The sequence below is a fragment of the Anolis carolinensis genome, chromosome 2, assembly GCF_035594765.1.
Source record: "Anolis carolinensis isolate JA03-04 chromosome 2, rAnoCar3.1.pri, whole genome shotgun sequence".
Classification (NCBI taxonomy): Eukaryota; Metazoa; Chordata; class Lepidosauria; order Squamata; family Dactyloidae; genus Anolis; species Anolis carolinensis.
Window position 1 is genome coordinate 175,380,292 of NC_085842.1, and position 13,972 is coordinate 175,394,263.

The window sequence follows — 13,972 nt, forward strand, 5'->3', positions numbered from 1 at the left end:
CTTACTCTGAAATATAGTTTACAGTAGTGGTTCTCAACCTGGGGTCCCTAGATATTTTTGGTCTTCAACTCCCAGAAATCCTAACAGCCGGTAAACTGGCTGGGATTTCTGGGAGTTGTAGGCCAAAAACATCCGGGGACCGAATGTTGAGAACCACTACACTTTACAGTACCTGGTGTTTGTTAGTGGTCTCCCATCCATGCACTACCCAGGACTGGTCCTGCTTAGTTTACAAAATTAGATCAGATCTGGTGTTCTTAGGATATTTAAGCATCATCAATACTTAGGTAAATCTAATGGATTAAATGGGTCTGATCTAGTTAGAGCAAGCAAGTAGATCTCATTGTTATCAGTGCATTTTCCCAACATATGCAATAGTATTAGGTCCTCATCACACTTACCAGTTTAAAGTGTCCTAGGACACTTGTCAGCCAGTTGAGGGATGGATGGGCATGCAGATCAACACACAACGTACCTCAACTTCCAGTGGAGGCCCCATAGAAACCATGACAATGACGACAACTGCTGCTATTGTTGGCCCAAAACTTTTCCAAACATTTTGGTTCCTTGAACATGCTTATGCTGATTGTCTTTGGAATTGATGTTTTGACTACATAAATAATAACACTGAGACTATTTACACTCTATTGCCAGGCATGTATGGATAATCTCGGAACAAAGGGATGAATGTGGCTCTCCTAAGATTTATCAGTTGGTGATGCTAATCTCCGCCATGATTCCCTTCTTTGCATTTTTCACAAACAATGACTTCTTCGAAAGCTTAGTTCTTGGCATCTAGACCTACACATCAAAGGAAACTGGTAGATTTGATCTGAACATTGTGCCTTTGATGCCACCCACTACTGGAATGTGGCTCCCAGGAACATGCCTGGAATTGAATTTGATTCCTTGAGCTGAAAGATGTTACTCACCACTGGGATATAAAAATGAGCTGTGTAACCAAATGTTGCACAATACAGAATGCTTCTTTTAAGGACTGGAGACAGACCAGACTTTTTCTCTCCTTCCCACATTCTTTTCACTTTAAGAAAAAGAGAACAGGATGCCTTTCTGGTTGGGATTTATTCTAGTGTAGATCTTTCCTCTTCCCAAAGTTGTCTTGCACATCTGCAAATACTGAGCTATCTCCAAGCCTGCTGATACTTTCTTCTTGTGTATGGATAGAGTCATTTTTAATTCCATACAGAGTGGCACTCAAGAAAACATGTTTACTTATACTAAGAATGAATATTGATTAGCAAAAAATCTGTTTTAGTCAATACATGCTCGGTTTTAGACAATTTGTGGCCTTGGATAAAACATTGCTGCAAATGAGGCTAATCCTAATTCATTTAATAGCTGCTTATAAAACACTCTGTCATAAAGTGGCGTAATGCACTTTTGTGATCCATTTTAAGAGGCCTTCATTTCAGTTGGCGCATACAAGCATTAAAAAAAACTGCCTTGGGTCTTTCCGCCATACAAATGAGACTCCACCAAAACATGTAAAAGTTCGATTTAAAATGGTATTACTGTATTATCTTTCTTACAATGTTTTAATTGTGTTTTATATATTTTTAACCTTGTGTTTTTTAAAAACAAAACTGTCACTGAATTGTCATTTAGCCTTTGTTTGAATAGTTTTTAGGGAAAAAAATCAGATGTAGAGTGGGTCCTTGGTATCCATTGGGATTTGGTTCCAGGACTCTCTGGGGATACCAACATCCTTCGATGCTCAAGTCCCATTATATACAATGGCATAATAACATTGAAAGTCTAATGGCTTCTGTTTCTACTGGCATCTGAAAGCATATTGTTCGTACTGACTTCTAAAAGCATACTGTTTCTAAAATGGAGTCTAAGTCCTGAACAATCACAGATCTGGTCATGTGGTCTGCAGCCCCTCCCACAATAAAGAGTTAAAGAAAACTGCATACTAATACACACATATACAATGCAATAAGCCATTTGAATTATATACATAAGAAATAACTAGGGTTGAAGAAGGTTGCTATTTCCAACATTCTCTGCTATAATATAATAGTGTTTATGTATATTTATGGTTTATTTTATGTTCCAGCATTGAATGTTTGCCGTATATACGTTGTGCTCCATCCTGAGTCCCCTTTGGGGTGAAAAGGGCCAAATATAAATGCTTTATATAAATTTGAATAAATTGGTTTTTTGATTAAGAACTTCAGGGAGGCTCTTGTTCTCCTATAAAAGAAACATCTACATTGTCTTAGGACAAATATGCCTCTCATGTATATTATAATTCTGTGGCACACAAATACCCGTTGTCCACAAATTATGAAAGATAAATATATAAGAACTCTGCAGTCTGGTCTTTGTAATATAGAAAGAGATATAGATATTGAAAGAAACAGCTCAAGATCCAGATCAGCTCACAAGTCACTGTTCAAACTCAGGTCACTGAGCACCTGAACTCCCTTGAGAAATTGGGGCATATTTCCTTGGAAAATTGGATAAAGGAGATACAGAGAGAAGGCAGCTGTGTATTTAGATTTTCTCATTTCACGTCTTGGAGTGTATCAGTGGCAGTTTACAAGGAGGACCAGCAGCAGTTCAAGATCAATTGCAAATGCCTCTATGAAGGAATAGCAAGCATGACAGTAGCACTTCTGAAATGAAATATGTAGTAGTTTCTGGAATAGCTCTGGTAGCATATTGAGCAATCCTTTACACTTTGCACCATATTAGCTTGACAGATGGATTCAAAGTAATGTACCGATCAATATGTACGATACCTAAAGCAAACACATTTTGAAGGCACTAATGGAAGAACTCTCTCTTTTTCAGCAATAAAATTCTGGATTGCTTCTTTAAAATGCTATTGTACTGTTTGGTTTTTTAAAATGATGTCAACATTTATGAACAGAAGTTTAAAAACAGCTTTCATTGGGTTTATGAAGCAGATTTTCCAAGCGCACATGTATTTTGTCAGACTCCCCCCACATAAAAGGCACACTTTGTTCTTTGCTCACACTCTGTTATCGGTAGCAGTTCCTTCATAGGAATCAATAGCTGATGAGCAGCCAAGATAGAGTTGCCTCAGATTAACAAAGAAGTTGTCTTTCTCTTCCTACAGCTTCATCAAACCTGTCCTAGTTGGGAAGTTCAAAATACCTTGAAAAGCAAGGGGTTTTGCTTATGGTATTATACATTTTCATTCTCATGAGCTGTCGCCAATGCGCAATCTCAATAACCTCCCTTTCTTCCCACAGTTGTGCACCCAGTAGCAACCCAACTGTCTCAATTTTTCTACTTGTATCTTTCATTTCTAAACCCCCAACCCAAATACAGATACAGTGGAGTCTCACTTATCCAGCACTCGCTTATCCAACATTCTGGATTATCCAACACATTTTTGTAGTCAATGTTTTCAATACATCGTGATATTTTGGTGCTAAATTCGTAAATACAGTAATTACTACATAGCATTACTGTTTATTGAACTACTTTTTCTGTCAAATTTGTTGTATAACACGATGTTTTGGTGCTTAATTTGTAAAATCATAACCTAATTTGATGTATAATAGGTGTTTCCTTAATGTCTCCTTATTATCCAACATATTCGCTTATCCAACATTCTGCCAGCCCGTTTATGTTGGATAAGTGAGACTCTACTGTAACACAAAAATGATATCAGTGTTTTCTTCCAGGATTTGAGCCCCAATTTTAAACCACAATTCCGAGCATTGAGGATCATTGATCACAATGGATGAGAGTGATGTGAGTTATAATCCAAAATACTGAGAGGGCATCACACAAGAAAAGGCAGGACTACAGATAAACAAGCTGAGGATGGTACTATTTTGCTAATCATTTCATGAATTAATGGATCAACTAGTATATAAATAGAATCATTGCACTATATCCTTTGTACATTTCCTTACAATTAAGCCAAATGTAACCATCATTTAAACAATGTGGTCCAACCTGCAGCCCACCAATTCATTTTTGTTGGCCCTTGCCCTTCTTACTGGAAAAATATGTAACTAAATATTAATATTTTAATTATGTAATTAAATATTAATTATGTAATTTGTTATCTTTCTGGAATGTCTCTGGCCCTCACATTCCTATACTGATGTTTGATTGGCCTTCAGATAACTAAAGGTTGGACTACACTGGTTTATAACATAACTGTGTAGAAAAAAATCAAATTATAAATTGGAAACATATGTGCGCATGGCATAATCTGACTGCATATCAAGAATGACCCTTGAAATGTGTTCTTGCCCTGCCCCTTCTTCTCCTATCATTGGTTCTGAGGGATCAGAAGAATACAAATTTCTAACTAGTGTTTAAATACAGTTTATTATATTATCCAAACCCAAAGCTATAACTATGGTTAAGTGAAACAATTCAGCATCACAAATTATGGTATAATGCTATCCTGCCTCAAGTAATCGTAGTTGAGATTTAATACTATTTGTCTGGATTTAAACTGTAAGGAGATTTAAACTGTAAGGAAAGGAGATTCCACCTGAACATTAGGAAGAACTTCCTCACTGTGAGAGCTGTTCAGCAGTGGAACTCTCTGCCCTGGACTGTGGTGGAGGCACCTCCTTTGGAGGCCTTTAAGCGGAGGCTGGATGGTCATTCTGTAAGGGGTGCTTTGAATGTGATTTTCCTGCTTCTTGGCAAGGGGTTGGACTGGATGGCCCACAAGGTCTCTTCCAATTCTATGATTCTATGTATTTAATCTAAAATAAAGGTGAAAGCTTCCAAGTTCTCCATGCATCATTGTTGCAACTGGGATGGGGCAAGGGTTGTGGTGGTGGAGGAGGTGTGCATTACGTTGATACTGATATTTATTCATTTACGTTCATGTGTGATCAAAAAAAGTTTATAACATTTGAAAGAGCCATCTGAGGACATCAGGATAAATACACAGATTGAGAACATCACCATCACAGATTACTGTTTCAGTCCTTGCATTCAGAACTCTATTGTCCCATAAATACAAAGCCATCCCAAATAATGTTGTAATTGGTTGTTCTGCACATGTCTAGTAAATCAAGAAAATGTTTTCCCTATCAAAGTGAGCCTTACTACTCATGTATGGATGTGAATAACAATTTGTTAAGATTACATCACAGATCACAAATTAATTGTTAATCCAGTTTAACAAAATAGCTCTCAGTGGATAACACATTGCTTAAAGGATTACGTAGTAAGAACCAATATACCTATATGTTAGAATGTTGTCTAACTTTTTTTTTACAATAAAGGAGGAATATTTTCCTGCCTATTCGACAAAAATGCTGATGAATTCAGTTTCTTCCAAGTAGTTCTGCACTGGAAATGATGCAAATGCCCAAGTACTGAATGTGTCTTTTCATTATCACTGGCTAAATGTGTGTGCTTTTCTGCTAGAATTACATTTAATCTGGATGGAAGGCAATCATGGAAAAAAGTACAAGGGCCATGCTTCTGAACCACTGACTGTGCTTAGCACCGGAGAAGAACTATGGAGGGAAAAAGGCAATCGTGTTTACTCATCTTTAAAATATTAGAACCTAAGGTTACTTGAGTTTATTATGTTCTAGGATCATAAGCTACTGGGCTGTATGCAGTGTGCATTTTAGCACAAATAGTAATTTTCGTTGCCTCTCAGCTGTTTGCAGACAGCAAAAACAAGAGAAATATATGGCAGGGGGCCAGTGAGCTGCAACTTGTGATTCTAATCTTTATAGACTGGCGTTAACACAGAACTTTTATGCCCTAGTCAACTTAATATAGAAGCTTCCAACAACCGCTTATGTCAGCATTTCCATTGCAGAGCCTCAGATCTTTGGAATGTTCAACTTGTCCAACTCAATACAATTTTTTTCTTTAAAAACCTCAATTAAATATAGAAATCTTGATTCATGAAAGTGAAACTTATCTTGAAGAGAGAAACAAGATCAGAAATGTGGCTTATTGTGTTGTCTCAAGTGGTTTCAAATTGCTTCTTATAGAAATTAACCATTTTGCTACATACAATGCCATAATAAAGGTAAATGTTTCCCCCTGATGTTAAGTCTAGTTGTGTCCGACTCTGGGGGTTGGTGCTCATCTCCATTTTTAAGCCGAAGAGCCGGCGTTGTCTGTAGACGTCTCCAAGGTCATGTGGCTGGCATGACTGCATGGAGCGCTTTTACCTTCCGCTGGAGCGGTACCTATTGATCTACTCACATTTGCATGTTTTCAAATTGCTAGGTTGGCAGAAGCTGAGGCTAATAGCGGGTGCTCATTCCGCTCCCTGGATTTAAACCTCTGACCTTTTGGTCAGCAAGTTCAGCAGCTCAGTGGTTTAATCTGCTGCGCCACCGGGGCCTTTTTACAATGCCATAAAAGTACATTTTTTGCTCACGCCATGGGATTTGTCTTCCCTTCCACCCAAAACTCCCAAATATTTCCAGATGTCTTGTTTTGGAGAGGGGATTTCTTTACGTGTTGCTGCCCTTTCTCCAATATGATGGGGAAGGAGGGAGAGCACATGGGACACCACAAGACACCTCACGTTCCTTCCCTTTCGCCAGCAACTGTGGGTGCCACAGTGCCATGTGAAGAGGTCCTAACAGCTATACCCTGACATCACTCATGATGTTGTGAAGTGCCACCAGAGTGGATGTAGAAAGATGGTGGATCCATTTCCTTCCTTTTTAAATGATAATAAATTACTGAATGCTGAACCAACACACACACATACACATACACACACATATAGAATTCTCCATGATTTAATTGGTCTACCTTAGTGGAAAACAGCAGTTAGATTTATGCCAAGGACTTGACTTGAAATATACTCTGGAATGACTGGACGTTTTACTTGGAAGTACACATAAATATAAAAAAGCCAATGGGATTCTGGCCTGCATCAATAGGGGAATAGCGTCTAGATCCAGGGAAGTTATGCTCCCCCTCTATTCTGCCTTGGTCAGACCACACCTGGAATACTGTGTCCAATTTTGGGCACCACAGTTGAAGGGAGATGTTGACAAGCTGGAAAGCGTCCAGAGAAGGGCGACTAAAATGATTAAGGGTCTGGAGAACAAGCCCTATGAGGAGCGGCTTAAAGAGCTGGGCATGTTTAGCCTGCAGAAGAGAAGGCTGAGAGGAGACATGATAGCCATGTACAAATACGTGAAGGGAAGTCATAGGGAGGAGGGAGCAAGCTTGTTTTCTGCTGCCCTGCAGACTAGGACACGGAACAATGGCTCCAAACTACAGGAAAGGAGATTCCACCTGAACATCAGGAAGAACTTCCTCACTGTGAGAGCTGTTCGACAGTGGAACTCTCTCCCCCGGACTGTGGTGGAGGCTCCTTCTTTGGAGGCTTTTAAGCAGAGGCTGGATGGCCATCTGTCGGGGGTGCTTTGAATGCGATTTCCTGCTTCTTAGCAGGGGGTTGGACTGGATGGCCCATGTGGTCTCTTCCAACTCTACTATTCTATGATTCTATGATTTTCTCCTTCCTGAAAAGTATTATAAATCTCTTTCTTGTTATGCTTGATAATTATATCCTTAGCTGACTACATTTATACTCAGAACTGTGAATGTTATCTAAAATTACAATGATTTTTTTTACTTGTTTTCATTATATTCTGGCCTATCAAGAGTTTTAAAATAACCAGTGATTATACATTTGAACACAAGCAACTGTTATACTCAAATACAGGTCATATCTATATAATAGCAGCATTGTGTAGAATATAGATTTCTACATGAAAAAGGATTCCCTACTTTAGATGATCTCTTCAGTTGAATGCAGCTTAATATATAATGACAAAAGACATCTGCTATTATCCAGTTGGCTTTTGTATTCTTTGGCTATTAATTTGTCAAATGCCACTGTCATTATTCATTGCCGTCAAGGATGTATACACTAGAAAATTGCCTCTCAGTTTCCATTTGATAAATGGTCAGCTCTGAAACACTCATTAAAAGATATTTCCTATGATGAGGCCAAGGAGTGCATTAACTTATATTGTTTTCATTATCTGTAGAGGTTTCATATGTTTCAATGGATCAGCATTTTTAGCATTATGTATCTAAATCCCGTCTGACTGTAGTAGCATATAATCTGCACTCTTCAAATGGAAATTGCTTTTGCCAATTGCTTCCAAAAAGGATAGCTTTTGAGAATATTGTTTAGCTTTACTGATGACAAAGTCAAATAGCTCCAAACAAGACAACACTGACTCAGGCAGAAATTCAGTAAATTATTATCTAATATTAATTTGCTTATTATTCATTTTAACAATTAGAGTCACGTGGGGCATATGGTTTCATGGACTAAAGCCTGGTTTATCCCAAAGGCTCATGCCATATAAACACTAGATTGTAAAAGGTGAAGTTAAAGGTTTTCCCCTGACATTAAGTTTAGTTGTATCCGACTCTGGAGGTTGGGGTTCATCTCCATTTCTAAGCTGAAGAGCCGGCGTTGTCCATAGACATCTCCAAGGTCATGTGGCTGACATGACTGCATGGAGCACTGTTACCTTTCCGCTGGAGCGGTACGTATTGATCTACTCACATTTGCATGTTTTCGAACTGCTAGGTTGACAGACATTGTGGTTAACAGCAGGAGCACACCCCGCTCCCAGGATGTGAACCACTGACCGTTTGGTCAGCAAGTTCAGCAGCTCAGCGATTTCACCAGGACTTACATACATACATTAGATTGTACAATGCCATAATAAACCTGTTAAACTTTATAATTTCAGAAGTCTGTAGTTGTTTTCCCCTCTGTTAAATCCACATGGTACTCACAGAGGAGGATACAAAACAGATTCACACAGTCAGGCTGCTGCTATATTTTGCCCAGATTAATATCTATTTTCCATGTTTTATTACTATACACGCAGTCCCTGAATTACAAATGTCCAACTTAGAAATGACTCATAGTTAAGAACAAGGGTGAGACAAAAGAAAGTGAGAGAAATCTTCCCTCCGGAAGGGAAATCCACTCTTGAAAGAGTTATCATGGGGGAAATGTGTCTTTACTGTGTCTTTATCACCAATCTTTGTTTCCGCAACAAGCCAAATTTTGACCAAATCCAATTGTCACAGGGACAGAAAGTGAGGTGAAATCTTCTGAACAGGGGCACAGATAGTAAAACAAACACAACAGGGGTGCTAACCCTTCCTTATGCTATCCAAAGCTAAACAATATATATTTCTGGCTGGAATGACATTTTAAAAATCTATCTGTTCCAACTTACAAACAAATCCTATTTAAGAACAAACTTATAATCTATAAGTTTAAAAAGGATATCCTGATAAAAATTAGCTGACAGATCAGCTTATACTTTTATCAGTTTTATTGCTTACTACCCTAATAGTTTTGTGAGCAACAAACATTATATAAGCCATAACTAACACTCCTTATAGAAAGCTACTGAAGATGCATAATACTTGCAAACATGTAATTCCATCAAAAAAATGTTCTTCGCTATGTAAAATGAAAAGGCTAGTGTATTAGGACAGCAGTAAGACAGTGGTTGTGATGATTTCGATTTCAACCATATAATTCACTGGACAGTAGCCTTGGGCAAGTCACTGTAACTCAGTTTAGCCTAGCTCACAGGATTTTGCAGGAATAAATCTGGATATCTCCATGAATACTGCTCTGTTGTATCTTTATTTACTGTTCTTTTTATATCTTTAAAGGACACGAACAGGATTGAGATTGGGATGAGGTACAGAAATCCATGGACTCCTGAGCAGTGAAAAAACTAACAAAATGAATGTTGGCATATCAACAGACCAGAGTGTGACTATCATGTCTGATGCTAAATCTTAGCATATCCACATCTTCTATTAGCAGCCACATTTATTAATATAATTTAGATAAGACAAAGAGCAACAACTTTGCTATTGTACTTGTTATTAAGTTTTAAAGTCAGGTTGTTTATATATTGTTTGATGTGATCTGTTTTGTTCTAATTTGTTTGTATGTTTCTCCTTGCTGGCATTGAATATTTGTCATGTTCGAAACAGCCCTGGGTCCCTTTGGGGAGATAGGGTGATCTACAAATAAAGTGTTGTTGTTGTTGTTGTTGTTGTTGTTGTTGTTATAACAATCGCTTGAAAACCAGAATTACTAGGCCCTAAAGGTATAAGTACATTTTTGTTTTTCTAGATTTAGTGCATTATTTTATTTCCAGTATCCTCTGTGTCCTCTGGAACTTTTTAGATGCTAATAGGAGAATATCAGGTTATCAAGAAATGTGTTCATAAGTATACTGCAGCTAAGGTTCACAGCTGTTATAACTGGAGGTAAAAAAAGAGAACCATGGCAACTAAGCCTGACAAACCGGCTATTAGCTAAAAATAAAACAAATTCTTTCTTTTCTTTCCTAGATTACAGGCCTTTCAAGACACTGTCAGTTAGCTTTAAAAAAGCATGCCACATAAATAGACTTGGCTTCTATATCCAAGATAGTCTCATTATCAGCATATGCAAATACAGGCTTTCCAAACATTCATTGTCCCAAACATTTCAGAGAAGGAATACTGAACCTTTAGTAACTAGTATGATTTATATTTTTGGTCTTGTTGTGAACAAGGGAGGATTCCCACGTATTTTTTTCCCATATTCATAGCCCGCCTATCTACCTATCTAGGTCAACATTTACTCTAGGTCAGTGGTTCCCAACCTTTGGTCCTTCTGGTGTTTTGGACTTCAGCTCCTACAATTCCTAAGAGCTGATAAACTGGCTGGGATTTCTGGGAGTTGAAGCACAAAACACCTGGAGGACCAAAGGTTGGGAACCACCGCTCTAGGTAGATCAGTGATGGGAATTGCAAAGCTCTCCAGATGTTACTAAACTGTAAATCTCATTAATCTAATCAGCACCCACAACAGCGTCAAGTATTTCAGTTCAACAGAATCTGGTGGGCCATACATCTCTCACCCTATTCTAGGGAAACTCTGATCTAAGAAATGTTATACTGTATTCAATTTGTGTTAATAATAATAATAATAATAATAATAATAATAATAATAATAATAATAATACGAGATCCAGCATATCTATCTTGTTTGCTGTGTCATACAATAATAATAATAATTGTATTTCTTTTCTCGTGGCTCGAGGCAGGTTACAACATAGCTAAAAGCACATTATCAACTTAAACATTCTATAAAATACACATATTAAAATGTATTTCTATAAAATATGCATTAAAATACACAGCACAACTATTAAAACACAGGACATGAGTTTAAAATTCACGATTCAAAGCTGGCCTGCTAGAAGAGATAGATTTTTCAGATGGGTTTTAAATTCCTACAGCTCATTTAGCTGTCGGAGCTCTACTGGCAGGTCGTTCCACAGTCTTGGGGTGACCAATGAAAAGGTCCTCTGGGTGAAGGTTGCCAGTCGGGTTTTGGATAGTTGGAGTAGCTGTTCCCCGGAGGACCTCAGTTTCCAGGGATTGTACAGGAGAAGGCGATCCTGTAGGTAACCTGGACACAAACCATGTAGGGCTTTAAAGGTCAAAACCAGGGGTCCCCAAACTAAGGCCCGGAGGCCACATGCGACCCATCAAAACCATTTATCCGGCCTCTGCGGCGGCAACTCTCTCCTTCTCCTCTGAGGAAGGTGAGTGCTTCGCGGGGTCCCATCTCCTCCCTTGCCTGGTGCGTTCCTTCCAAAGCTTTGCTTGTTTATAATGGTATTTTAATTATTATTTAATTAATAATTAATTATTAAGGGGTGCTTTGCTTGTGCGTTTGGTGCACAAAGGCAGAAGGAAGTTGGACAAAATGGCCCAAGGGGTCTCTTCCAACCCTCTTTATTATTTTTATTATAATTATGATTAACATTGAGGCTGTATTTATTCCTGTTTTGTTTTTTTTACTTCAAAATAAGGTATGTGCAGTGTGCATAGGAATTTATTTAAAAAACTATAGTCTGGTCCTCCAACGGTCTGAGGGACTGTGAACTAGCCCCCTGTTTAAAAGGTTTGGGGACCCCTGGTCAAAACCAACACCTTATACTTTGCCCAGAAACTAATTGGCAGCCAGTGAAGTGAGTTTAGTATGGATGTAATATGCTCACTCCTGCTGGCTGCCATATTTTGAACCAACTGGAGTTTCTGAACTTGATACAAAGGTAGCACAATGTAAAGTGCATGGCAGAAGTCCAACCTTGAGGTAACCAGTGAGTACACTATCATCTTAAGGTCCTCCAAATTTAGGAAGGCACGTGACTGAATTATCAACCAAAGTTGGAAGTAAGCACTCCTGATTGACACATCTACCTGGGCTGACATTTTGAGAGAGGGATCCAGGAGCACTTCCAAGCTGTGAACATAGTATTTGAGGCAAAGCGTAACCCCATCTAAGACTGATTGACATACCTCCATCCCCAGATTAGTTCTTAATATGACACATGTCTCCTTGCTGTTTTGTCTAAAGAAGTTTTTTTTAAAAGTCTTTTTTAGATTTTACCACCTGTCCAAACATTTCTACAAGTATGTACTCACACAGATAAATTACAGCACAGAATAGGTAATCATTTCTTTAGATGATTAATGGTCAATTAGCAGTGGTGGTGAGCACTGCCACCCAAAGTGGAGCATGGTCTGGCCAGGCTACTCATCGCTCTGCTATGGTTGTTTTTGTTCTAGTATGCCTTCTAGTTGTTTTCACCTATGGTGACTCTATCACGGCCTTTTCTGGGGCTGAGGCTGGATCTACACCGCCATACAATCCAGTTTCTGAATACAGATTATCGTCTTTGAATTGGATTATATGAGTCTACACTGCCATATAATCCATCTGAAAGCAGATAATCTGAATTCAGTATAAACAGGGTGTAGATGAGATAGTGTGATTGCCCAAGGTAACTAAGGCCCCTTCCACACAACAGAATAAAATCCCACATTATCTTCTTTGACGTGGAATATATGGTAGTGTGGACTCAGATAACCCAGTTCAAAGCAGATATTGTGGGATTTTCTGTCTTTATATTCTGGGTTATATGGCTGCGTGGAAGGGCCCTCAATGAGCTTACATGGCTGAGCAGGGAATTGAAGTATAATGTCTAGAGACAGAATCCAATGTTCAAATCACCTCACTCTTACCCACTTCTTATCCAGTCATCACTCTACAATCATCCCCAAAAGGAGTAAGGTTTAAAGTGCTATAACTATACAACAGATAAAATATAAAATATGAAGCTGGCTGTAAGAAATAATGGAAAAATAACATGTTTAATAGGAATTGTAATGGAACATATATTTAATCTATGTATAAAATATAAATATTTTATATTTAATCTAGAAGATGAGATAATACTTACGTTATCGTTGCTTCCTTTGTTGTCTTCATATTTTGTCTCTATGTGAATTGAGAATTTAGGCAAGAACGAACACTGCAAAGAAAACAAATCATATCAGGACACTTGCAACCATTAATCATTCTGCTAGTTCATATGCCTATTTTGAAATGTATTTGTCGTACAATGCTTTTGACACGAAATAAATAAATATGCCTATTAACAGCTTTAACATTTTAGCATATAATAAGACATAATCCTTAGGTCTATCTGTGTATCAACCATCTCACAGAACTATGGAATTTCTGCTTCAGAATGGAGAGTGGGGTTTCAAAATCAGAATGATCAAGGCTGGAAAAACAGATATTATTTCTAAACACCTGCTTCACATGATGTTTTTAGACACAAAACCTTCAAATAGATGGAAATTTATATTAGTTCAAAAATTTCAACAGCATTGTGGTCCTGAGCAGAATTTTTCAGGCCCAAGAATGGTGTCACAGGCTAACAGAAATATTGGTTTCCCAGCCTTTGCTAAACAGGAGGACACATTTGGATGTTAAGATAGAAGCTCAAGAATTCATTTCAAGGGCAGAATTAAACTTTACATGCCAAAGCTCAACAGCTGTTACTCTTGAGAAAAAAAGCAATTAGAGAAGGAAGATTTCTGT

At 38.1% G+C, this 13,972-nt stretch overlaps 1 protein-coding gene across 2 annotated transcripts in view; it reads right to left on the reverse strand.

Moving 5' to 3' along the window:
- pitpnc1 (phosphatidylinositol transfer protein cytoplasmic 1) overlaps positions 1-13,972 on the reverse strand; it is a 236,672-nt gene that overhangs the window by 61,862 nt on the left and 160,838 nt on the right. For both annotated transcript variants that reach the window (XM_008116369.3, XM_008116371.3), the window contains exon 5: positions 13,326-13,397. In XM_008116369.3, the coding sequence (XP_008114576.1) occupies positions 13,326-13,397 (72 nt within the window). The remainder of the gene's footprint in view (positions 1-13,325; positions 13,398-13,972) is intronic.